Source organism: Phyllostomus discolor, chromosome 5 (genome assembly GCF_004126475.2).
Source record: "Phyllostomus discolor isolate MPI-MPIP mPhyDis1 chromosome 5, mPhyDis1.pri.v3, whole genome shotgun sequence".
Classification (NCBI taxonomy): domain Eukaryota; kingdom Metazoa; phylum Chordata; class Mammalia; order Chiroptera; family Phyllostomidae; genus Phyllostomus; species Phyllostomus discolor.
In genome coordinates this window covers 7,253,286-7,279,654 of record NC_040907.2, presented here as the reverse complement: position 1 = coordinate 7,279,654, position 26,369 = coordinate 7,253,286, and the positions used below count along the sequence as shown (strand labels likewise).

General features: G+C 48.2%; 1 protein-coding gene across 3 annotated transcripts in view; it reads right to left on the bottom strand.

Moving 5' to 3' along the window:
- Positions 1 to 26,369, bottom strand: part of VPS13D (vacuolar protein sorting 13 homolog D) — a 226,359-nt gene that overhangs the window by 161,551 nt on the left and 38,439 nt on the right. For all 3 annotated transcript variants that reach the window (XM_028511940.2, XM_036025326.1, XM_028511941.2), the window contains exons 22-30: positions 22,438 to 22,528; positions 20,753 to 20,879; positions 19,271 to 19,451; positions 13,353 to 13,535; positions 8,177 to 8,399; positions 5,521 to 5,731; positions 3,294 to 3,465; positions 2,990 to 3,102; positions 927 to 1,139 (exon numbers count right to left, since the gene is read on the bottom strand). In XM_028511940.2, the coding sequence (XP_028367741.1) occupies positions 927 to 1,139; positions 2,990 to 3,102; positions 3,294 to 3,465; positions 5,521 to 5,731; positions 8,177 to 8,399; positions 13,353 to 13,535; positions 19,271 to 19,451; positions 20,753 to 20,879; positions 22,438 to 22,528 (1,514 nt within the window). The remainder of the gene's footprint in view (positions 1 to 926; positions 1,140 to 2,989; positions 3,103 to 3,293; positions 3,466 to 5,520; positions 5,732 to 8,176; positions 8,400 to 13,352; positions 13,536 to 19,270; positions 19,452 to 20,752; positions 20,880 to 22,437; positions 22,529 to 26,369) is intronic.

The window sequence follows — 26,369 nt, the reverse complement described above, 5'->3', positions numbered from 1 at the left end:
CACCTCCATCAGGAATAGTAATGGCTTCTCCTGTCTGCGCCAAGCGGCATGCCAGGCAGGTACGGCTGCTCTTTTCTATTTCACAGAAGGAGGCGGCGCTCAGAGAGGCCAAACGGCTGGTCCCGGGGGACACAAAGCTGGGCGGCGGTCAGTGGAGGTGTGGAGCGCAGAACTGCACAACTCCAAAACCAACGCACTTCCCACAGACAAAACCGCCCCCCCCCCCCCGCCGCACTACAAAAAGGAAAACAACCTAGTTCAGCAGCCGGAGCTCTTTTTAACGGAGGCGTCAGCAAGACTTGCGTAGATGAATCGGTAATGCAAGTCAAAACCACCTCCCCTTCTGTTATTTCCACAAACAAAAGTCTCTCTTTTTCCTGAAACAAGAATAATTTCTTCCTTCCCAAGTTGCTTTATATATTAAAACAGTCTAAACTAACAGGGCGATTCCAAGAATCTGGCTTAACTCTAAACTACTTTTTTTTTTAAAACAACAGAGACACCTTCTGGCCAACGGATGAAGCTGCAAGGACGCGGGCCTGCTGCGTTAACACTCGGGACACCGCACGAGGTCCATTATGCATCTGTCTCTCCAGGGCTTCCCTGTTCCTCTGAAGCTCTACAGCCCACACGGCCTTGGCCACAAAGGAAAGGACAGCAGTGCCTCAGTACTCGTCGTTAACTCATCCAGAACCCGTGACGAGTGCTGAAACCAACCAGAACCAAACAAATTTTTCCCAGAAGAAATTTTCTGCTACAGGGCGTTTTCCTGACTCGTACAAATTCTAGCAAGTGCCACGGGTCCCGAGCAAATGCCAAATGAGGAAACATTTTTTTTTCTCATCACAGCGTGACGAGTACCGGGTCTCACAAGGTCTGGAGCCCACGAGCACCGAGGTGTGACTGCCTCAGTGAGGACACGCTACCTGAAGTGCAGCTCGATCTGAATGGAGCCCTGGGTCGTGCTGCTGTTCTTGGAGGGCTGGAAGATGCAGCTGAACACGTTCGTCGTGCCGGGGCTGGTCTTCTGCCCCGCGTAGCGGGTGTCGAAGGCCATCATGGAATGCGAGACCAAGTTGACAGACTTGGTCTGGTTGGAGAAGCTCTCGTAGAGCAGTTTACACTTCTTGAAGTCAAATCTAAACGGAAGAAGACAGACAAGAGGCTGAACTCTTCCCTTTTACAAAATTGTGCAAGATCAAGGTAAAAGAACAAAATAATAAATACACCAGAATTCTATAAAGGATAATAACTTTCATTCTGAGGTCTTCCACTGATTTTACCAGATTCCTCAGGACGGACTTGGCGTCACTGCGCCCTGTACCTTACTCCCCGTTTCCAAAGAGGTGATCCCGCCCACAGGAACTTCGTGAGGAACAGCAGTACCATGTACGTATGACACTCTCGGCTCATTAGCACTCTCATTTCTCATCTTAAGTCTAAGAAGGCTGTACACAGGGTGTGGCAAAAGTCGGTTTACAGTTGTTTAGATGGGAAATAATGCAATAATTAACAAACAATAATACAAGAATAAACTGTGCTTCACATACTCACAACTGTAACCCTACTTTTGCCCAACTCTGTGTATGTAACAACCCCCAAAGGATGTCGAGGGCCCCTTCAGTCCTTCATCTGCCAACTCCTGGCCTGCCGGGAGGATTCTCTCCCCAGAGTTTGCTGCATTTTTATATAAGACCACTATGGCTTAATGGGAACTATAAGAACAAATAATATCCTTCATTGAAGAGAAATAATGCAATTCATCCACAAACAGGAGATACATTTAGGATTTTTTTTTAATAACAGAGAAAGCTGCAATAAACAAATCATAATTACTCAGTACCATCACAACAATCTGTACAGAATTATTCCATGCTGGAAAAAACTAAGGGCATAGCCAATCATCAAAAAAAAAAAAAAAGAAAGAAAGAAAAAAATGCAACTAACAAGGCAATTGACGCTAAAGCCCAGCTTCACTACCCCACGTTCTCATCCGCTGACTTAGGTACAGACCCGACAGATTTTTAAGGGGAAGACAGAGCGGAAGATGGAGTGCTTCTGTGGGGAAATCACCAGCCTCGAAGTCCTGTTTTCAAATATCGAACCACTTCTCCAGCCTATATAATCCTACGCTAGTCGAAAACTATCTGGAAAACAGAAATAATATCTGTACCACCTCACATGGCTATCAAGAGACCTACATGAAAGGCAACCAATGTGCCAACGCAATGCATTTCTGCAGGTTCCATACCACCAATCACAAATCCCTGGTCCACGCCGACCAAGCAAATAAGTGAAGTGCTCGGTAAGCACACGCCCTTCCTGAAGGTTTGCTAAGTTGCTCCTCAGCTTCCCGGGCTTCCAAATGAAAACGTGGGCCAAACCTTCCAATTTCTCAAAAGAAACTGAAATCTCAGCTTTTTATGTGAAAACCCCCAAGCTTTAAACATCGGCGGCCAGTGAGGGTGTCATCAGTGCAGCTCACCGAGCAGTCCTGGGTCTCCCCTCTGCGGACGCCCAGTAAGACCGCACACCCTAACTCGGTCGTGCATGAGGGGGGCCGTGTTCCAGCCCCACGAGGTTTGCCAGGGCATCAGCTGCCACTCGAGACCCTCCAAAGCTCGTGTTTTCCTCATGGGCACATCCGAAATCTGTCTGCTGTGGCAGCCACAGTGACTGCAGGGCACAGAGCAGCCCGAGACCCACGCAGCACGGGGAGAGAGAACACCCTCACTGCCCGGAGCCAGCGGTACGGTGGAGTGCCTGTCACCACAGCACAGCCTGAGCCAGCTTGCCCTACACAGCGATGAATTTAAACTCCGAACAGCACTGTGCAGACCAACCAAAAAGCTCTCTGCAGACCACACTCAGCTGCAAGCCACCAGTCCGAACCCCTGCTCTCTGCTAAAGCAAACCATGTGGATTATGTGTACTAAGGTTACAGTAATATTGCCGTCATTGTAAAAATAATATATGATTGGAGCCATACCTGGCTAGGGACCCAGCACCTTCTTTTCCTTTTGGATCTTTCAGCTCCAGACTCACGTTCACCATGTCAACGAGGAAGCACACGCACGTGTACACCTCTCCGCTCAGAACGGTCTGGAAAAAGAAAATGCCGGTCAGTTCACAGGTGACGGTGTCAATCTAAAAGTGGGGTGAATGTGGCAAGGAATCTCATCCGCTCATTGCTGCCTCTTCCTCCCTCCCCCTGGTGATCTGAGGAGTACACGCGCAGCGTGACCTCCAGCTGGGACGATGAGCGTCACAGAGGGGCATGAGGTCTCACTCACGTGGATTCTCGGGTCCTGTAAGTCGTAAGGCCGCATGAACTCCTCTATGGGCTCTCCGAGGTTGTTCTCCAACAGCCCGCGGATGAGCTTGTACTTGCACAGATCCAGGGAGCAGTGCACCGAGGACAGGCTGCCGTGGATGGATATGTCCGGCACGGTATGGCTGATCTCTCTGGGAAAGAAGAGGAAACAAATCACTGACTTAATCCTGGCACAGCTCACACCCAAACACACGAGCTACAAAGTACCCACCCACGTCATCGACCGGCTAATTTCTAACTTCCAACAAAAAAATCTCATGTGGCTCCACATGAAGCAAGTTAGCATGACCGAGTGTCACGCTTCAACCACAAAGAGCCTCTTTTCTCCCAAAATGCACATTTACAAAGTCCCCAAATCTAATGAGTTAATTAAGTAATACATTAAAAAGGAAAAAAAATCTCATGAGGTTCAGAAATAATTTAGACGTTATAGCTGGAATAGCAATAAAGAAAAGACGACAAGCTCTTTAACTGCTCAGACTGAGCGGTAACTGGAGAAATCGGCGTTTCACGCGGAGCCCGGAGGGGACAGCAGGATACGACGTGCGGCAGGGACCCGTCTCTGCCGGGAAGGGCAGGAGTGACGCGGAAGCAGCCCAGGCTGGGGAGCAGCACACCTTATCCCCGCAGTGAAGGCCTTGCACTCCGCCCTGCCAGGGGTGGAGTGCACCTCCTGTGCCCTGCGCACACCACTCTCTGGGCATATAAAATACAGGGCGAGGACTTCAAGGGGAAGAGGAATATAAAAAATGACTTTGTCTAGAGAGAACAGCCTATATGCGACGAAGCGACAAAACACCACTGACGCAGGCAGCGGCGGCGAGCGGGAAAGGGTCACTGGGCACCCTCCGGGTTCCCTGCTCGTGTGCAGGGACAGGACACCTGGTGTTCCATTATCGCCTTCTCTCCGGGCTAGCAGAGCATAACAATTTGCACATACGCGCTGATGAAAGTGGGTAAAGTTTAGATATGGAGAGTAGCGAAGCACATTTTTTTTTGGAAGCATTACTTGAAAAGAAAACAAAGTGTTCAGTTTCTAAATAATGAAGCTCCTCTTAAGTCTGCTAAGCCAGTAAAACCAAATATAGCCCATGCCAACCATAACTGAACATCGGCCAGGGCGCACTTGAATAACAAGTAAGAATGAAATGCAAAAATCCCAGTGAGAGCAGCTAAACTGTATCACTAATGCAGACAGAAACGAAAAAGTGACATACAAGGACTTGCCCAAGCCCAAGGGCTGCGAAGGGAGTGGCCTAACAGGGACTCGAATCACACTCTGTGTGGGCAACGAGACCGCTTTCCAAGGCGCTGCACTACAGCCCCTCCTCGTCTGCCCCTGGAGCTGAGATGTGCAGGCTGCTGCTTTCCCCACACTAACGCCTCAAACTAAAAGCCATCACGCACCAGAACCAGCAGCTTCCGGTGCGTGTACGTGGGCCCCGTGGGCACGGACACCGCCACAGGACTGTGTTAATGATGCACATGAGGGTCAGCCCTGACAGTGGCTTCCAGCGGACTCAGGTCGGCTCTGGGGATGTGTATTTTCGAGACCTTTCCCGGCCAGGTATGGAACTAATGACAACTGAAACAATGTTCTAAGCGACAGAAAGAAGCATTCTGCATTTTGAGGCCAATTAAAGGGTAAATGTGAATCAGTCCGTTAGTGTTTATGGAGTGCTTTAAGTCTGCTTAGTGGAGTGACGTGGGCAAAACTGCATCTAAACAGCTATTCTGATAAAGTGGACCTACAGGGTGAACAGCAACACCGGGCCCAGATGCTATCATTTTTGGAACACATAACCCAAATGTCACCTCTTCCAAAATACTGTTGCTGCCGTCACCACCTCCCTAACCACACCAAAATCCATGCTAAACTTACATCCTCTCCTCCGTTCCCAAGGCACCTGCCATGATCCTATTATACAGTTTCTAACACTGGCTCAGACGCTAAATTAGAATTGTCTACTGGCCTTCCTGTGCCCCTCAGCGAAACGTGAGCTCCGTGAGGGCAGGAGTGTTCCCTTCCCTTCACTGTAGCAGCCCTCACAGCCAGCACACATTGGCTACATAGATGGAGAAGTAAGTGAACACCTAGTCTCTTTCAGACTTGCCCAATGGCACTGATTTCCAATTCACTAGGATTCTACTCGTGACAGGCGGTTACTCAGACAAAAGACACTCACTTGTCCAGATTCCTCTCCACCTGCAGCTTCAGCCTGCAGGGCTCGGTGAGCAGGCTGCCCCCGGTCTGCCGCACGAAGTAGGAGGGGAAGAGCAGGTCGCCCCCGCCGCCGTCCGAGGCCTGAGCGTCCTCCCGCGGGTGTCTCTCTGCCGCGAAGATGTCCATGTCCTGCAGGTCCACGACGATGCAATCCAGCAGGCAGACGTGGTCTTCTACAGACACCGGGGGGGAGAGGGAGGGAGGGAAATGGGAGCCAGCAAGGGCTGGCCGGCCCTGAGCTAAACTAAAAAGCCAAAGGAAGTTCATTCTGTCTTGAGAAAACGTTTAGAACTGCCTGCTCCAGGAGACGAGGTGTCCAGAAGCCTCCACTCCGTCCCGAGGCCTCCCTGCACCCCACACTCTGTGTGCCAGACGCATCCTGCCTGCTCAGCTCCACGTCAGGGGCACACCGGCCACACTCCCGCAGGGTCTCACCACTGGCCTGAGACACTCACTGAGGGGCATGGCAGTTTATGAGTAAACCAACTTAACAGGCATCTCCTGTAGAGATAACACTACCCAAAGGTTACAAAATCTCCCAGCAACGAAATTCTTTTTCAAACACACGTCACATGTAACCATTTCTACCACCACTGACCACACCCAAACCACCTTCGTTCTTGCCTGGACCACCAGCAACCCCCCTCCACAACACCAACACATTCCCTTCTGGCCCTCACAAAACCATTCCGCCCACGAAATGTCAGAGTGACCCCTTAAAAAAAGGTAGAAAGAAATGAAACCATAACATTCTCTTCCTCTGCACACTTTGATGCCTATGTTTAATTTGAAATTCTTTCTGCAACTCTCCCGAGACCCTGTAAGACTGTGCGTAAGCCCACTGCCTACTTCTCCAACCTCGGCTCAAGCCACTCCCCGCCGCGCTCACGCTCAGGAAGCTGGGGGCTCGCTGACCCTCCTCCGCTTCCTCCCAAGGCCAAGCTCTGCGGCCCGAGCAGCCTCTGACCCACGGGGTCGCCTCCCCGCTCAGTCTCAGCTGGGCCCTCTCTCTTCCCCCGTCCTCTCTGTCTTCCCTGTAACATGTATCTTAATCTCTCAGTATTCAGGGGCTTGCTCAATGTCTCCCCCGTGTCATTCACATATGGCAGGCAGCACGTTAATGTGCAAGAGAAGAAAGTGTAGCGCCCGGCATTAGGCAGGACTACACCAATTGGTTCTTGGTGTTTTGGCTACCCTGATCACTGTGTGAAAGAGAGGAAAGTGGAGCTGATCTGAAAGACGCAGGGAGGGGACAGGAAGGAAGGGCTTCGGGGACTCCTTGGGGCCATCGGGGAATGCCAGGGATCCGCAGAGGCGTGAAAATCACTGCCTCCATCCAACCTTATTCACAGCAGAGGAATTTCGGAAAAGAGGGTCAATCAGGAGGAGGGGTGCTGTTAGAAAAGAGACCGTTCGACAGTCCCGGTCACTCCTTACAGGTGTGGCTGGCCTCCCTGCTCGCCAGCACTGTCCTCCTGACGACAGCCGGAGACGACCACAGTTACCGAGCGGCGCTGTGGAGAGCGCACCCCGGCCAGGCTCCAAGTGCGAGACACGCATGGGCTGGCGGGCTCGAGAGTTCACGCGGCCTGAGAGGTCAGGCTCTGGGGTCGGGCTGCCTAAGCTCCTAGGCCAGCGCCACCACTCACTGTCTACACTTCACTGTGGGCAGGTGGAGCTCCTTAACCTCTCCCTGCTTTTGTCTCCTCATCTGTAAAGTGCGGACAAAAGTACAACTCCATAGGGGCGTTATGAGGATGAAATACGGTAGCTTAGGTAAAGAATGTGCCGCAATGTCCGGCTCATAGGAAGTGTTCGACAACTGCTATTACAGTGGTAATTATATACTCTCATTTAATCATCGATGTCAACGCCCCCTGCCCCCACCCCGTCACCCCCAGGACTAGGCAGCACCCCTCTCCCTCACGTGTACCTAACAGAAGACAGTCTCCCTCAGCTAGTGCCCCCCACCTCCCCGAGTCCGGCCCCAGTGGACTAATTCTCGTGGCAAATTATACGCTGCGCCCCTCTCCAGCCTGGTGGAGCCCCCTCACCGATCCATCACCCACCACGACACATCTGAAAACTCGAAGGCCAAAATCAGGCTCCCATCTGGAATGACCCATTCTTAAATTCTACAGCAGGGCACCAACAACTGGATGGTTCATGTCTTTTAAAAGTTATCACTTTGAGTATTTCTGTGGTTACCTAATTCATACTAGTATTTTTTTAAGAGTCCCTTTTTAGTTTCTAGAATTAAACAGTGACTTGCAAGGAGAGTGCAAGGGCAGTGGATGTATCAAAGGATGCAGGGGTCATTCTAGTTATATCACCATCTGGTGGCAACTCTCTTGATCTGTAAGAAAAAAATCCTAATAGATGATCCAAATATCTTTATTTACAAGGTGTCTTGCTAATTTAATCTACTCTGGAAGTCACCCGATGCTAAATCTACATCCAAAACTTCTTAAACCTACTAAAGCAATTCCAAAATTCGATTGTCGCTGAAGACATACCATTGCTTTGTCAGCATCCGCCTGTACGGGACGCATCGCCCCCTCCCCGTGGGCTCCCACAACCGGCTCGTGAATTTCCCCATCTTCACACAGCCCCTTTACCTGGACTGCTGGACACCTGGCCGGCGGAGGGTGTGGCCTGCTGCCCTTGCCGCTTGGTCGAGCTGCTGGGCGCACACTCACTCTTCAGGCTGCCCAGGCTCGCTCCGACAGGCGGCGTCATGAAGAGCCCCTCCGGATGGGGGCCCTTCGGGTCCTCTGTGCTCGTCGTCTTCCTCACACTGTGCTTTGGGGTGCCCCCTGGGGAAGCTGAGGGCACGGATTCCTGGGGAGAAACAACGTAAACTAGATGGCAGGAAGGGGAGTGGAATCTTTATGACCCTGGAAGTCCCGTCCCAGTCCCTGAGTTCGTCACAGACTCCATAACACTTGGCGCTTCCCACGACAACCAGATCCCATGAACAGATAGGTAACAGGGTCGTGACATTTATGCCACGTGTAATTATTTGCAGAGACGTTACATGTAATTCCATACCTGTTGAAAACTGTGGCCATTTTGTAGGAGATATTATCTTTTGCCTTAAGAGCATATGTCATGCTCTTAAGAGCAAACATTATTGCCAGTGGTTTAATCTACAGTGGTAAAATGCAGCAAAAGCAAATCTCTTGGCCATACGACATATTGGTGCTTTACTGGAGGGGAAGAGTTTATTGTTCTAAAAAACGTATCCAATGCGCATTATGGTTCCAGTGGAATGAAGCTATGGTAATGTGTTTGCGCGTTCTGGAAGTCTCCCCTCGTGGGTGTCTATTTCTCATCTCTCCCAGTAACTGTGCAAATGAAAAGAAAGTGGAAAACACAGGTAGGTGGTCACACCTAATAGGTTTCAGTCCAAGGACATAAAGATTAAGATCTAATCCAGATTAAAATAAATTCTGCAATTCTACTGAAAACACTACACGCTGCCCTTCCACACTTAGTGCCTTCAGTTCCTCACGAACAGGGGTGACTCTTCGTCACCACTGTGACCCCACCACTGACTTCCCCGGCTCGGCCTCGGGGCCAGGGCCCGTCCGGCCCCTGCAGCGTCAGCGCGCTCGGCCGCCCATGCTCCGGAGCGGACCGGAGGAGGACAGCGGCCTTCCCTCCGGCACTGCCTGGTGTGTGTACTCCTCGCGGCGTCTGAGAACATGATGGCAGTGCTCTCCTGCACGGGTGTCTGGGGTAGTAATTACATGTAACAGTGAAAGAAACCAGTTCTTACTTTCCGAAAAATTTCTTGCAAGGCAAATTACTAGGTAAATGCTACTATTGAAGCATTTCAACATTAAAAACCATCCCCCTTGCTTAGTTTATTTAAACTCCAGAGGGTATTTGTTGCTCTTTCATTTGATTCATCTCTACATCCTCTCTACAGTTGGTTTAAATAAATCAATGGCTTGAGGAGATTAACTCAAAGCTTTTGAAAGGCTGACTTAGAAATTATGGTTTAAGCACAAGCTATGATTGAATAAAATGAAAGGAAAAGCGAATGTAAAAATTCAGACCTGCACTCATTAGGACACGGATTTATGTAAAACAATTCTAAACACACAGGAGTCATGAGGCTCAAAGGCAAATAACCCCTCTGCAAGCTTTGATTTCAGGATTATTTCCCGTTCTGTGACCCCTGGAATGCACACTAGACAAGCCTCCCACGTGCAAATGCATTCAAGGGCACACGTGAGCGCAGAGGCCTGGGCCAACGGAGCCTGGCTGGGCGTGTGGAGGGGCAGGCTCCACAGACGCGTTTGTCTGATCGCGAAGACGTTACAGGCGGCACACTCCAAGCAGCCCTTATGGAATTCTACAGAACAACCACTGGTGTGAAACAAGATGCTCTTCTGAGATTTAAGGAAATAAATTAGGTCACCAAGAAAGCACTACCTGGAGCCGGGAGGAAGGAAGGAAGGAAGGAAGGAAGGAAGGAAGGAAGGAAGGGAGGGAGGAAGGAAGGAAGGGAGGGAGGAAGGAAGGAAGGAAGGAAGGAAAGGGGGGAGGAGAGAAAGAAAGGGAGAGAAGGAAGGAAGGAATTGCTTTTCATGGTCCTTAACAAGAACTTCTCTACACAAGAGAGTCTCTCTCTCTCTCTCTCTCTCTCTCTCTCTCTCTCTCTCTCTCTCTCGTGCATGCACATGCACACACAGACACGCACACAGATAAGCAGACTTCCCAAGTAATGAGGTATTTTAAAGGGTCAGGTTTTTTTAGTTTTCTTTTTTAAGCATATGAGTGTGAATTGACTGCTGAATCCCATAAGGTTTTTTCAGAATAACCAGGAGGCAAAAACGCATGTTATACCTTGAAGAAAGAGCGATCCTTGTATGCGCTGCCACTTAAAATCAAATCCTCAAAAACAAATACAGGGAAATTTTTTCATTAAAATGCTACAAACCATACACAGTTATTCGGGTTACTTTAACAAAACAGAAACCTATTTGCAGAAAGTCCTTGAGATATTTTGGCAATCCTTTGTTAGACTAACTTCAGTGTCAGCTCATAAGCCCATATATAGATATATCTGACGGAGAAAATCAATCCTTTACCTTTTTAGGAAGGCTACAGAGAAACAGAAATGGCTTTATTGAATTTGATCACCCATTCCAGCCCTAACTGATCTTTTCCTAAAAAAGGTAGGTCGTAATACAAAGACTTACAACAAAACAAACCCATCCTGAAAAACGCACTATAAACCCAAAAGATGGTTCCCAAGGAGGCCTGACTCCCCTGGGCACTGATGGCAGCGGGGCTGGAACACAGATGCGGGGCCCTGAGGTGACAATGGGGACAGCGTGCATGTGCAAACACCAGTTCTGACACATTTATCTAATATCTAGCCATGTTCATTACAAACACCTCATGTTAAGGAAAAAGTGAGTAGGAAAGTTTGGAAGCAGTTACCAATCTCTCTTTTGTGTTCTCTAAGTCAGCAAACAGCAAAGTGCTTATCTTTCAACCATGAAAACCGATTTGCTTCATTAGGGCCAAGGTCCCTAGTTCCCTCCCGGGCCTGCCACGAAAAGGCCAGTGGAGGCGGATTTCACTTTTACTGTCTTAAAAAATACACGTAAGCCCTGACCGGCGTGGCTTGCTTGGTCGAGTGTCACCCTGCAAAGCAAAAGGTCCCCAACTCGATTCCTGGTTGGGGCACACACCTGGGCTGCGGGTTTGGTCCCCGGTCAGGGTGCGCATGAGAGGCAACCAGTTGATGTTTCTCTCTCACATTGGTGTTTCTCTCCCTCTCTCCCTGCCTTCTCCTCTAAGTAAAACTTTTTAAAACCCTTTTTTAAAAGTCCATCCAGGTGGAAGGAAGCCTGTGTCCCCCTGTCAAAGCAGCCTCTGGCAGTAGGGCCTGTTATTCCCACAGGGCAGGAGGGCTCCGGCAGCAGGGCAAGGAACACGGCCTCCGTGGTCAGCTCCGCCGCGCTATGTCCGTGAAGCCGCGTGGACACTGGTGCCGCCCCTCCCTCCGCACCACGCGACACCGCGCCCCTGCTCCGACCACTAAGTCGGGTTTATCGGAGTGGGCAGCTCGAAGTAAGATGACACAGGAACAACTATGACCTCTAGTCCGTTGTCCAAACACCCCCACTCCGGGTCCTGGGCCCCAGGTCACAACCCATGGACGTGGTTCCTGTCACTGTCACGTCTCCGCTTTTCCCCTTACTCTACACACGCCCACCCACTGAACCGGATGCTTTCGGGCCCAGGTGTTCAGGTTAGGAACAGTGGCTAAATGGGTGAGTCAGAAGTAAAGGGAATGAAAAATACAAAGACAGCAGTCTGACAATCGCAACATTATCTGAGTCGAGGTATTACCAACAAATACCGCCTTCCGGTTCCTCTCTGCACAGAGGGGGCAAGCCCTGGCAACGTCCTGGCAAGGACTACCAGTCGGCTCGCTCTCTTTCATCTTCTTCCTTGCTGTACCGAGAGAGGCGAACAGGCACTGCCCAAATGCATAGCTTCTCTGTAATAATCTTTGGAGCTCTCCTACCTAGGTTATTTCCATGCACTCACTGCCCACCCTCTGGAAAACTCAAAGAGCCAACGCTGTCCGGGAAGGGCCAGTGAGACACAGAGCAGGGCAGCCTGTGCCAGCCCGTCTCCCCGCGCCGGCCTCCCCCAGACACCAGCGGGGGAAGTCCGACCACCGGAAGTGCAGGGAGAAAGAGGCCAAACACACCGAAGTCTGGGGTCCACATGCCCTCCTCACTAGCTGTTCAATCCAAAAGCAATGGCTTAACCCGTTAAGTCCCATTTCTTTATCTGGAAAATGGCATTAATAACGATAGATACCTCTTTGGTCACTAATGAGAACAAAACGAACAGATTATGTAAAGAGCTTAGGCTGATGTATAATGAGCATCTTACTGCTATTATTGTCAGCCATAAGATCTCACAATCAAATTGTAGGGTGCACCTCCCTCCCCTCAAAGGCTCTCTCTCCCTGTGTTACCAGGTGTTAGACTGGAAATGAGCAGAAGCACCTGGGAATTTCAGCAGGCGCTCTCAGAGCAGCTGAAATGAGTTTGCACTGAGTAAGCAGAGAGACTGGCAAGGTCCCATCAGAGTACTCACGGAGAACAGGATGCCTCCAGCACCAACAGTGTTACTCCGTGTCCTCATGTAAACATGGGTGGGAGGGGCTCATCAGGCCACCTCCACGCCCTCTTGGCACCAGGTCCGTGACTTACGGGGTGCCCCCACTTCTATCATTCATCCTCAACGAGCCCCGATTTCCCCAGACGTAAAGTGGAAACAGCAGCGATCCTCAGGCCAATTACCTCCAACATTGTTGTAAGAAATAAATAAATGCTAACGTAGTCTTAGACTGCAGAGCAACATTTACCTAAGACTTTACTGTTAAGATATTTTTAAATGGCTTCAGATACACCTTGGGCCAAATCGAGCCCACTGGAAAAAGCCACACAGTACAGAAGGTTTACTATGACGAGGTCAAGCAGTAAGGAAAGCGTGATACAGATGGAAGGCTGGTTCTGTTGGTTTGCTAAAATCAGTCACTACATACAGTTGGTAAGGAGTTACAATTTCCACTGTCTCTGTTAAAGGGGTAATTAAAATGTCAGTAAAATGTCAAAAACAATTCTTCAGGCCACATACACTAACAGCAGTTAGGCGTCATCTCATGGCAACACATGAATTTTTCAACTGTTCGACTTTAGCGTCTGTTCGATGCTAATTGAACTGACAAGGGAATGGGCACTGACTGCTCACCTTATCTTGTAAGGAAAAGGTCCCAGGAAAACCAGCAAAGAGAAACTTGTTCTTGACTTTCAATTTCCCCAAATTTGCTACAATCAGATGATTTGATCTGGAACTTTCTGGAATGAGGAGAACAGGAGCGCCAGCCTCGATATCTAGGAGAACCCGCGAGCAGCGCTGGGCTTGATCTCGCACCTAAAAAAGGAAAAACAATGGACTCAGAGGCTCAATTAATTCCCCAATTTTACAATCAAATAAGCCGAGGTTTCCAAAAATTCCCATGACTTTAAAAATCTAAAACAGCTATAACCTCACAGGGTCTATTCTATGACCACCACAGAGTTAAATTAGAAGTCAGTAACAAAAAAGATAATGGAGAACCCCAAATACTTAAAAATTAGACTACACACTTCTAAATAACGCATGGGTCAAAGAAGAAATCACAAGGAAAATGGAAAAATATTTTGACCTTACTGATAAAGAAAACATAGCATGTTAAAATGTATGCAATGTACTTAAAACAGTATAGAAAAATGTCTAGCGGTAAATGCTTATTTTATATTAAAAAATAAAGATTTAAAATCAACGATCAAGGCTTCCATCTTAAGAAGCTATAAAAAGGAAAAGCAAGATAAACCTAAGAAGGGGGAAGAACAAAATAAAGAACAGAAACTACTTATTTAGAAAACAGATAAATAATAGGAAAAAATAAGTTAAACATGTATAGAACACCATACCAACAACCACAGAATACACATTTTTCAGGTTCTAACCGTACTGCAGTACAGGCTTCCACAACCTGGTTCTTTGAAAAGACTGATGAAAAATGATAAACCTCCGCCTATACTAATGAAGAAAAAAACAGGAAATAAAAATCGCCACTATCAGGAGGGAGTGAGGGGTGATACTCCTGAACTTACGAATAATAAAAAGATGAGGGAACCTACGAACAATTTCATGCCGACAAACTGGCTGTGGATATGAAGTGGACAGACTCCTTCAAAAAGAACTATCTACAGCTGACGTTATAGTTAATGGTGAAAGACAATGTTTTCTCCCTAAAACCGATGTTCAACCAGCGTGCCGCAAGAATTTTCAAAGCCTGCAAAACCTGACTATGTAGTCAGGGGCAGTGACCTCTTTTCCTCTAGATGTCAGGTAAAAAGATGACAACAGCCAACACCACAACAGCAGCCCCGTGTGAATCAACAACATTATACCTATTTTCTGGCAGGTCAGCAAAGCACATATTTTTCGGCATGCCACGGAACTTGTGTAACTAGTTCACGTGGGCCCTGGGACGAAAGGGCCGACAGCCGCTGGCCTGAGGGGAGGATGAGGCAGCGGCGGCCACGCTCTCCCTGCCGTGGAGGTCTGGTCCGCACAACACAGGCTCTTGTTCTCAGACCAGGTACTCACCTTGTAAAAACCCCAAAGGACCTACAGGAACTAGAATAAGGACCTGCATCAAGACTGCAGGATGCGAGGCCATCATGTCAATATACGAGAGTCAGTTACATTTCTTACACTTTCAACAAACAACCGGACATTGAACATTTTAAAATTTCATGTTATTTATAATAGCATCCAAAATTGGAATGTGTAGGGACAAATTTAACAAAACATGTGTAAGTAAGGCCAGTACACCCGAAACTATAAAACACTGCGGAGAGAACCTGAAGACCTAATTAATGGAGAGAGACACCGTCCTCAAAGGTCCAAAGGAACAATACCGCTGAGATGTCAATTCTCAACCAAAATCCTGGGTGACGTTACTATAGAAACAGACAAGCTGATTCTAAAATTTGTAAGGAAAAACAAAGGACCTAAAGTGGCCGAAACAACTTTGAGAACAAAGAACAAGGTTGGAGAACTTACACTACCAAATTTCAAGACACACCACAAAGCAACAGTAATCAAGACTAGGTAGTATTGGCATACAGTTAAACAAAAACCAGTGGCCACAGAACCGAGAATGAAGAAATACACACGGCCAACTAATTCTCAACAGAAGAGCCAAGATAATTCGATTGGGAAAGAACAGTCTGGATATGTACATGGGAAAAGAAGGTTAGCCCTCACTTCACAAAACACAAAAATCAACTCAAAATGGAAGAGATCTAAAGTCATGAAACTTCTACAAGAGGAAACTTTTCGCCACCTTGTGGCAGGCAGAGATTTCTTTGCTAAAACACAAACAGCACTTAACCATAAGAGAAAAATATTTGACTTCATCAAAATAAAAAGCTGCTTTTCAAACAACAGGGTTAAGAAATCCATTTTAAAAATTAGATGAGCCACTGCCTAGCCCTACAGACCTCATCAGATCTCAGAACAGACTGTCTTTTTTCATGTTTCTCTCTTCCCACTGAAATATCAGCTCCGTGAGGGCGACGACCAAGGTTTTCTCGTTCCCCGTGGTGTCCCGAGCACAACGTGTGACACCTCACTGTGCACTGAGCATTCACTACAGCTGCGGGAATGAACAAACAAGGCCGTCGTAGGGGTCAAGTGAGAAGTACATGCGAAAGCACTGTGAAAACTCCAAAGCATCACTAATGCAAACAATTATTACCCAAATGCAATACAGCAAGCACACTTATTTTTGTTATCTCCACTTTCCTTCTACAACCAACTCAACAGACGAACAGCGAGAAAAATAACCCGCGCTGGTCGCACAGCTTACAGTGGCAACACCCAGTCTCCAGATTCTCGCCTGGAAGGTCTTCGCTCCCCCAAAGCCTGTGTTCTGGTTCCGGTTCCACAGTGAATAAGGAAGTGTAACATAAGAGACACTGACTAAAGTGGAAGACACAGGGGAACTACAGCACACGTCTGGGGTGATAAAGAAACAGTTTGTATTTCGCCCCATCAAACCAGGTACATGATGTTCTTCTAATTTCAAACGTTAAGATTAAAAAGAAACATCAAGTCCCACCAGATCATTATTTACAGACATTAGAAAGTGTAGGAATATAAACCCAGCTACAAGCCAAAGGTAGATAATACTACCTCTCACCAGTACAATATTAGGAGAAAGGAACTTAAATTTCAAACACAACAGCCTCTTAATCTTAACAGCAAAGAAAAGTAGGTTTTTAGGTCTCTATGGAAATCTAATTCAAACAGCAAGATTAAAGATCGTTGAGAAAATCAGCTTTTCTTCAAAGCCCACACAGTTAACACTACTCAAAACAGAAAAACATTCCTTTTCCTTCTGCTTATCTGATATAATTTGATAAAGCGAAGTTTTAAAAAAACGAACCTGTTTAATTTCTGCTTTCCCCAGGAAGTCAAACCCTGTTAGTGAGCGATGCAGTGTCTCATTTCCTAACCCGAATGGCTCTTCACAACCACACTTACTACTACCACTGCGGTGTAAACGACACGTGTAAAACGATACGTGTAAACAACTGTTTAAATTGCACAGGATCCTAACAGACAACAGTTAGCAAAGCTGAGCTACGAGTTACAACAATGTCCATGGCTTTATAGGATTCAGTCCTATCAAATAGTACCACCTAAGTATTCAATACCATTTATGGGATTAAATCCTGTAACTCGAAATTATTCAAAAAATACACTATGGAAACAAAGATATTCATGGAAGTATTACTCGTAAGAATGAAAAACTGGAAGCAATTCAAATGTTAAAAAAAACCACAAGGAAATGGGTAAGTGAACTAACCTGATAGATTATGTGGTTATTAAATAGAATCGCTATGAAGAGTGCAAAGCAAGACGGAAAAAGATGATGAAAGGGGTTATGAAAAGCTGGGTTCCCCAGGTGTGTGCACGAAGTCAACAGTTTCTGTACTTCACTGCATGAGCCATATGCTCCTCCTCAATTTAAAAGGTTTCTCTAAAAAGCGTATGCAGACCACAAATACAATACCACTTCACACTCAATAACTGGCCCAAGATACAAGGGTGGCAAAATGAGAATGACAGCAGTTCTTGCACGCTGCCGATGGCAGTGCGTAATGAAGTCGGCCATTTCCGAAAACGACCTGGCACCACGTTACAGAGAAGCACAGATGTCTACAGCCGGAAGTGCCACTCCTAGGCGTCTCGGCACAGCTGTTACGCGTGCACAGCAGGCGACCCTGCAAACAGCCCCAACGTTCAACCCGAAAACGGGGAATCCTGTGTGTTACACACAATGGAATCTGACGGTGAAAATAAATGAAATGCAATCACATATAACCAACCTGAAAGAATCTTAACACACTAAGCAACCAAGAAAACCAAGTCACAGAACACTGACTACATTTTAATAGCATTTTATAAAGATCAAAGCAAGAAAAATAAAAGATCCTGTATAGGACCTTTTTTTTTATTTCAAAGGGACTAGTAGACCCCCAGTCAGGACAGTGGTTATCGGGGGGTTGACAGGGAAACAGGGCAGGGGAGGAACGGGCGCAGCAGGCTCAGCAAAGTTTTAATTTTTATTTTGACGGGTTCACGGGTGTTCACTGTATTATCATACTTTGTAACTTGTACAGATATTCTTTTCTATGTGTCAAATACCAATTTTTTTTAAAGTTTCCAAAGAAAGAGAAAAGGTTACCTATTCCATGATTATAACAATGGAAATATGTATAGGAGAAAAATGAAAATAATTTAAAACATACCTATGGTGTTGTGAGATTAGTAAGACTGAGTCTTTTTTCAGATTCCCTATGATCTGATTATTTTATATATATATATGTTTTTAATACATTATCTAGAAGACAGGAACCCAGTAACACTGCCTGCAGGAGAGAAAGTGGGTGGATGAGAGAAAGTAATTGAGAAGGAGACTTTTCCCCAAATGTTCTTTTTCACTTTGGTTCTGTACCAAATCAGTATGTAACATAATCAAAAAAATTTTAATTTAAACTAAAAAAATTTTAACATTCCCACTATAAAGACAGTGTCTATTTCTTAAGTTGTCATCTTTTAACAGATTAAAACTAACTAAAAACAAAGCTGCACAGAGAACTCCCAGCCCCCAGACTGTGTGCCGGGACCCGCGGGCTGCAGCTGCACGCCCAGAGGCACGCGGCCCGGCCTGGCTGGATCCTAGGTGAATGCCGCATCTGCTGGACACTGCGCCACCAGCCAGAGCCAGGGAGTCCCCGCCCAGTGTTACATGTGACGGTCTTCTCGGTGACGTGTCATCTTTGTGAGGCTGGGGCTGAAGCGGCCGCTCTGACAAGAAGCAAGACCCGTGAGCACGTGAGTGCGGAGCAGCACGCAAGGGCTGTGATGTCCAGCACACGAGGGCTGTGATGTCCAGTCCGAGGCCACGGCTGAGACGCCGCACCGCGCCCGAGTGCACACACACCCTCCGTGCCGCAGTCATGTGAGAGTGAAACACAAGTACTACCTTTCACTTCTGTGTCACTGCTGTTCAAACAACTACTCAGTTGTTGGGACATATGTACTTATATAAATGTTTAGCCTTAATTCCTTCTAAGAGGAAAGCTGTTAGACATTTCTGGCCTAGGACGTGCCGAGGAAAAACTTCCAAGACATTAAGGGAGCAATGAGAGAGGAAGTTTGGGAACTTTTAATTCCATGTGAAAAACCCCTCTTTATATATGTTCTTTGGGACCATTTCCAACAGAAAAATCCCCACTAGAGCCCTAGAAGGGCCAAAGTCTCACGTGTTATCCATGATTTCACTTATCATTTTTAGAGAAAGTTCAAGCCAAACTTCAAAGGTAGTAAGAACATGAGATAACGAAAAAGAAATACGAGCTCTCAGGCTACAGCAAGACTTCCACGGGTAACCAGCTCCATGGAGGGCATCCATCAGTAAGCACAGAATCACCTAATCACCTCTACTGTGTTCAGTGAAATTTTCCAGGTTTATCTCCAGAGGCGTACCAGTCCCACCGACCAGTTGAACAGGAGCACCCACCTGGAGGGATGAGAGCACCTACCGTCTGCCCCTCGATCGCGGCCCGCTGGCGCCCCAGGACGTCCTGCAGCTGCGTGAAGTGCTGGATGAAGGCCACCACCTCCGCCTGGAAGCGCTGGGTGTGCACGTACTGCACGGAGGCCATCTGCAGGCTCACGCGGACGTCGTGCTCCCTGCGCAGCAGCGGGTCGGGCCGCCCATACCTGCAGGCGGGAAAGTGCGACCCACACACAGGTTAGGGTCTGAAGACAACTTGGGTCGATTTAGGGGGTTCCCTCGGGAACAGCTTGAACTAGTAAAATGGAAATCCACAACCAAGTTTTACAAAGCAAATGCCCATCACTACCCCCTTTCTGAGCTCCGCCGTGCGTTGTGGATGTGAAAATACAAGTCTGGTGCGACAGACGGCCAGGGGGACGCACTGGGGGTGGCTCCAGGCACTAAACTCACTCTGGATTCCAGAATGCACTCAGAAGCCACCTGTGGCTCAGGCTGCTCCCCTGGGCCTGCAAGGAAAAGTGACTCTTCCTGCTCGCTCCATTCTAGCAAGGGCTGTGACAATACGGACTTGCAAGATAATAAAAACGAGGCCATGAAACACTGGAGAAAACTGGGCAACCAAACCAACGTTTCTGGGGAAAACTGTCTTCTGGTGGCGGAAAGAAGCCGCCAGAACGTTTAACTTCAGTGACGTGTAAGCCCAGAGGCTTAGCATCTACATGCCAAGGTAAATTAGAAAGCTTTGTGAGCGATTTTGAATTTAACGGAGTGCGGCCTCATAATAATAAATTATTTTATAAGATACAGTCACTGGGGAAGGGAATTCCCATTTGCTAAGCACCTATCTTGTACCAGGCAGAAAGTTAAGAGTTTTATATTAATTATCTCATTTGTCATAGGACCACACCACCGGGGTAGGTCATTACAGAAACAGATCAGTCTAAATCAGTACACGATGACATGGGTATTATCTTTTCTAACAGCTCCCCAAAAGGTTGAAAAAGCACCATTTTAAACTTTCTGCTTTCCAAGAAAACCAGTCTTTAATAACTACGTACGTTGGAAGATGCCTTCTAAATCCTAAAACTGAAAAGATTCAATACAGATTATGTTTATGCAGGGGAGAAAAAAGCCCCACCTGAAATCATTTCAGAATGTTTACAGCCTGGTGGGAACCGATCTACCTCAGCCCCCTCAACATGTAAATTAAAACACTGATGCGCGGAGGTGAAGCGAGTCGCCTGAGGTCACGTAAGTTAGCGGGAGACCGGCACGAGCCCAGATCTTTAGTAGTAACCAGGATTGCTTCAGTCTCACCCCATCTGTTTACGGGGCCCGAGCAGCCCACTTCAACACCGTTCCATTTCAGAACAGACCAGGACTCCGCACCGTATCAGTTTTATGTGAGAAGGTTCAATTTTTTGGAACTCTTCTTCACCGTTGAGTCAACCAAACTCTGACCCAGAGGACAAAAGGTCAGGCGAGGAGCGGCCCGTGCTCTTACTTGAAAGCCTGGAAGATGAGTGCCTCCTCCCCGCTGGTGGTGAACCGCTCCCGGTAGAGCTCCCCGTGGGCTGTGAGGTCGCTGAGAGACAGGCTCCCGAGGCTCCCCTGCAGGGCCAGGTCACCCTCTAGGGAGGCGAAAGTCGGGACACATTAGTGTTCTCTTTTGTCACGCGCCTGAACGACGTCCGACACAAACATGGATCTACGCGCGCCTCAGGCTTTTCGCTGTTGAATGAAAAGCGAGTTTTCCCATTCCGACACACCCAGAGGAAAAAAAAAACCCGTTGTGCGATTTTTCGAGTAGTCTCCGTGCAGAAGTCCACAGGGGCTGAAATAACACGGCAACCTCACACTTCAACGTTTGCAACAGGAAAGAAATCAAAGGAAGCACATAAACAATGTAAAGAAAATAACACAACTATAAAAACATGGTCCATTCTGAGATCAGACCCCTAATTAAAATTAGGGAAATATCATAAGGTCTATTAAAATTGTACTACGGATAAAAGAGCTATGTCAGGCACTCGAGCAACCTTCGTGGGTTTGGGTGTGACCTAATTAAAAAAGCATCAATGAGACGGACACTAGAGACAGACCTGAAACTACTCCGGTGCGGCAGGATGAAGCCTGGGGAAGGCGGGCGGAACAAAGGAGGAGTGTGGAAACGCACACGCCCGAGACGTGCACCTGTAATAAATCACTCTTAACCGGGGGTGGGCACTAAAAAGAAACACGCTAAACTGTTGCTTCTGTAAACTAAATTTCATGATCGCAATTAGCATCATAAAACAATGACCAGTTCAGCTCCCAGTGCGTCGAAGACACGTACGTACTTAGTTTTGATTCTTAATGTCCTCTCACAAACACACCCCAGCTCCTCCAAAACGAAAGACCCATCTCTTCCAGGAAGCCTTTAGAGGTTAATGTACACCAAGCAGAAAAACCTCAATTTCAGTTCCTTCCTTTCCCAGAAGGCATTCTTATTTTTAACTACAGGGTCAACACTTGGCGCTTTGTAATCATCCACGTTTCATTATCGGTTCCTTATGAAAGGAACAATGTTTTATTCACTCTATAAGTCTCTACTGCTTAGAACTCGATGCAGCTGATCACGGCTGTTCCGCTGAGAAGTTCCACCTACGGAGTCCCACGAGAAAGAACGCCGGGCTCGCCACAATGTCCCCCTGCCTAAACCCCCTGTTGGGGGCTCCCCCTCCTCACTGCAAGAGCGTGAACACATGCCCTGGTTTCCCAGAGACAGCCTTGCTACACGCCAGGTGTAAGCAGCATGTAACTGTCACTTCCCAGGTGTAGTTATTAATAATGCCCCCTCTCTCTCTCAAAAATGCCCTAATTTAGGCAAAAAAAAAATTATATAGTCACCAAAGTTTGTTAAAAACACAGGTGCCAGGGCCCCATCCCAACCTACTGAAATCAGAGCGTTGGGATGAGGGCGGGATGGGGCGGGGCAGGGAGGGATGTGCCAGAGACCTGCATGTCTAACAAGCTGACCAGACCATTCTGACGCATGAGCCAGCATTTGAGAACAGCCATTGTAAACCACAGCCACAGTGGAGCCCCTCACTCATCCCACACCTCCCTCAGCACGTGAGGACGTTCCGATTTGTGAGCCAGATGTGCAGATTCTTACCAGATTTCCCCAGTTGGATTTCCCCCACTTACCAATCATCTCCACGTGTGCCACCAGTTTGGACACATTCGCTTTAGCAAGCTCACTGGTGGTCTTGTTCAGCACGAGAGAGAGCGAGTGCACCTAGGCAGGCAGAAGACAAGGGAAGGCACCTGTTACTGGGGGGAAGGGTCCCCACCCTTCAGGCAAACCACAGAACCAAATCCAGGAGGAGGCGGGAGGGCTCAGGGACGCTGACGGTAAAGCCTTGGCCGACGCCAACTTCATGTCGGCTGGCCAGAGCCAGGCAGACCCCGTTCTGAGGGGAGCGCCGACGGGACGGGAACTCAACTGGGCAACGGAAACCCCCGTTCTGCGGTGTCTTCTCCGTGGCTCCCTTGTCTGTGCTCTGTTAGTGAAACGTTTCACATTATAAAACAACTTTTCTCATTCTTGCATTTGTCTCCAGTATTGCACTGTTCTCATCACTCACAGATTCCTTAAGTAAAGCCTCACACTAAGAAATGTGTCCAAACGGGGCTCGCACTCTGCGCTCTCTGCTCGCGCGCGCTCTCTCTCTCTCCCCCCCCCCCCCCCCCCCCGCCAGCACTCTGCCCCTTCCCACCCCCCCTTCCCTCAAGGTGCGTGCCCTGACTCTCTGTCTCCCCTACGCTCCTCGGGCCCTTTTTTGCCTCCAGAACTTGTTTCCTGAGCCCACGCAGCCCGGCTGGCTCACTTTTTCTACCTCTGTGATTTTCTAAATAAACTTTTGCTTGTATTTGAAAAAAAATTGTCAAAACAGAATAATAAATATGATTTAGAATCTTGTTTAATGTCTTTGGACAAATATGTAACAGAAGCCCCTGCTGTCCAACTGGGACCTCACCTAGAATCCACAACCAATGATTTTCTTTCCAAGGGACAACCAGAGACAGAAGAAAGCCAAATCCTCTGTCTCGAAGACAGCACCCCTGGCAACAAACAAATCCTGTGCTGTAATAGTGACATCTGAAACACTCAAAGGACTTCCGCGTCCAGGATGTGCTGAGGCAGGCGCCTCTGTGTGCCACCCCTGGGGACAATGTGTCAGCTGGAGGGGGGGAAGGAGAACGGAGACGATCAGACCTCGGTTCACACGCACGGCTTCCCAAGGCCATGCCACACTAACCCCTCAGTCTTCGCTGCCGACCACCAAACACATGCTCAGGAAATGTTTGATGAACAAACTACTAGGAAGGAAAAAGATGAGAAGTGGAAGAAAACAGTAAGAGGAAAGGAAGAAGGAAACATCTGTGGAGGAAGGCAGAGGGACGAGGAATGGATCGCTACGGGGCAGCAGGGACCGAGGCGCCACCCCAGCGCCACAGAGCTCCCCTGCAGGGAGGGAGCTTCCGGACACAGGCCACAGACAGACCCGAGGGAACAGGGTTTCCATGACGAGAGGACCGTAGCACCTCCAGTCACTTATCACCAAACTACCTTACACGCTGGGTCTAAAAACGCTTTCTTTGGCCCTGGTTGGTGTAGCTCAGTGGACTGAGTGCGGGCTGTGAACCAAAGGGTTGCCGGTTCAATTCCCAGTCAGGGCACCTGCCTGGCTTGCAGGCCAGGCCCCCAGTAGGGGGCATGCGAGAGGCAACCACAAATGGATGTTTCTCTCCCTCTTTTTCTCCCTCCCTTCCTCTCTCTCTAAATAAATAAATAAAATCTTCAAAAAAAAACAACCACACACTTTCTTTGGAAAAAGCCAGCTGCCACTGCCCGGACCCACTATCTAAGTGTGAGTCGCAGCATCGCTAACAGTGGGACGGCCAGATGCTGTGTGCCTGCCTCCTGGTGTGATGCAACGGGACACACCAGCACCACCTAGAAATGTTTGTTTCTACCAGAGAGTTGAACCTCAATCTGGTCACGTCTCTAGAACTGACTTCCATTTCCAAAATCAGAAGGTAACGGAAGCCCACCGGCAAACCCAAAAGGCAGGTACTCTGCAGCACTCTAACCCGGTGTCCACGAGTCAGCTGCATGGGGGAGGGAAAGGGAGGAAGGCTGGCTGACTTTAATTGGCAGACTTCGGAGACGTGACAGCAACTGTGGTACGTGGCCCTGATTTGGATCTCCACTCAGAACATTCACACATCGCTTTACTGGACCGCCCTCATCTTGTAGATGGGGCACGTACAGCTCAGAAGAGCAAAGCATTCCCCCAAATCGCAGAGATCAAAGGAAAGACATGAAGCTCCTTACACCATTCATCCCTCTGCAACCCACCGGCAACGGGCATTTCTGAGACAATCAGGGAAATCTACACGTGGGCTAGTGGGCGTTACGTAACACCACGAAGTTCTTGTTGCTTTAGTCAGATGGGACGACGAGCTGTGGTTATAGTTTTAAAGCCTGTGTTTCTCCAGAATGAACACTGACGTCTGCAGAGGGGCAGTGCTGCCTGGAACCTGCTGTAAACTCGTCAGCAACGAGAAGGAAGGAAGGAGGCGAACGGGACGGCTCCCGCAGGGCCGGGACAGGGGTTCCTCATGCTGCTGTCTCCGGGACAAGTCTGAAGATCTTCACCATAAAAGTGTTTTCAAAAGTTCTAACTCTAAAACAGTGCGCTTTGGAGGGGTGGTTATCTGGACTTGTTTTGGAAAGCCAGCTCTACCTATCCATGCAAAGGCCCCAGAAACACTTCACGTGCAACACCGCAGGCTCCCGGGACAGGTACTGCAGGCGGCACAGAACACGGGCACAGGTGCGAACAGGGCAAGTCCAGGAGAGCGAGCGAAGCCTCTCCAGCATCCATCTGTCCTGCTAACCACAGTACCGGAGGCCCTGGAGTACTGCCCATTCGGTCAGATGCTGAACGTGAGAGGAAAAGCTGGTTCGTACCCAACTCTCCGAGAGCCCTTTGCTTTCTGGAGGAATGAAGCCTACTGCCAGCAAAGGAAATAAAAAAAAAACTGCAACTGGAAAAACCATGATTCCCCTCGCCGACTTCTCCCCAGCAGCAGGTGCAAGCCCACACCGGCTAAGGCATGCCGAGGGAGAGCGTCATCCTCCAGACTCACTGGGGGCGGGGGGGGGGGGGCCCAGGGCGCTGGGCTGGTGCTCGTTACAGTGAGGGGCTCCCAAATGGTCATCTAAATGTAACTGCTACATATCTCACTGTTCCGTCACACGGAGCAGAACAGCCTCACGTTCAAATGCTGTCTTTTCTGTGTGTTTTTCAACATTTACAATATGAGTACCACGGACAAGTTGTCAGGGTGGCAATCCGTGTAGTAATAAAAACAATAAGCCCTGGCTAGCGTAGCTCAGTGTACTGAGCTCGGGCTGCAAACCAAAGTGTTGCAGGTTCAATTCCCAGTCAGGGCACATGCCTGGGTTGCAGGCCATGACCCCCAGCAACCTCACATTGATGTTTCTCTCTCTCTCTCTCCCTCCCTTCCCTCTCTAAAATTAAATAAATAAAATCTTTAAAAAATTAAAAAAATAAAAACAATAATAGTTATCATTCACAGAATGCTACTTCCAGCCATGTACTGTGCAAAAGGCCTTACCTGTATCATCTCATCAAACTCTTAACAACAACCAGTTTATTGAGGAGAAAACTACGAGGCAGGTTAAAAAATGTGCCATGGCCACACAGCTGGGTGGTTGCAAGAAAAGTGGCAGGACTGAAAGCCAGGCAGTCTGACTTTTGAGACTTCCTTCTCAGCCGCTGTACTACTGCCCTCAACCCAAGCCAACAGTCCGCGTGAGTGGGGAGATGGTGAGAAAAGCCACACTGTAAAAACACCAGACACTTGACCAGGTGCTTTACATATATTACCACATTCGGTTATCTCAATGGGATGATGGCAGATAAGGAAACTGAGGCTCAGAGAAACTAAGTGATTCCAGTGAATTATACAACCCCCAAACATAAAGAGATACTTAAACCGTTCACTGTCCCCGCCTCCAGATGGGATCTACACTGAAACGCTTT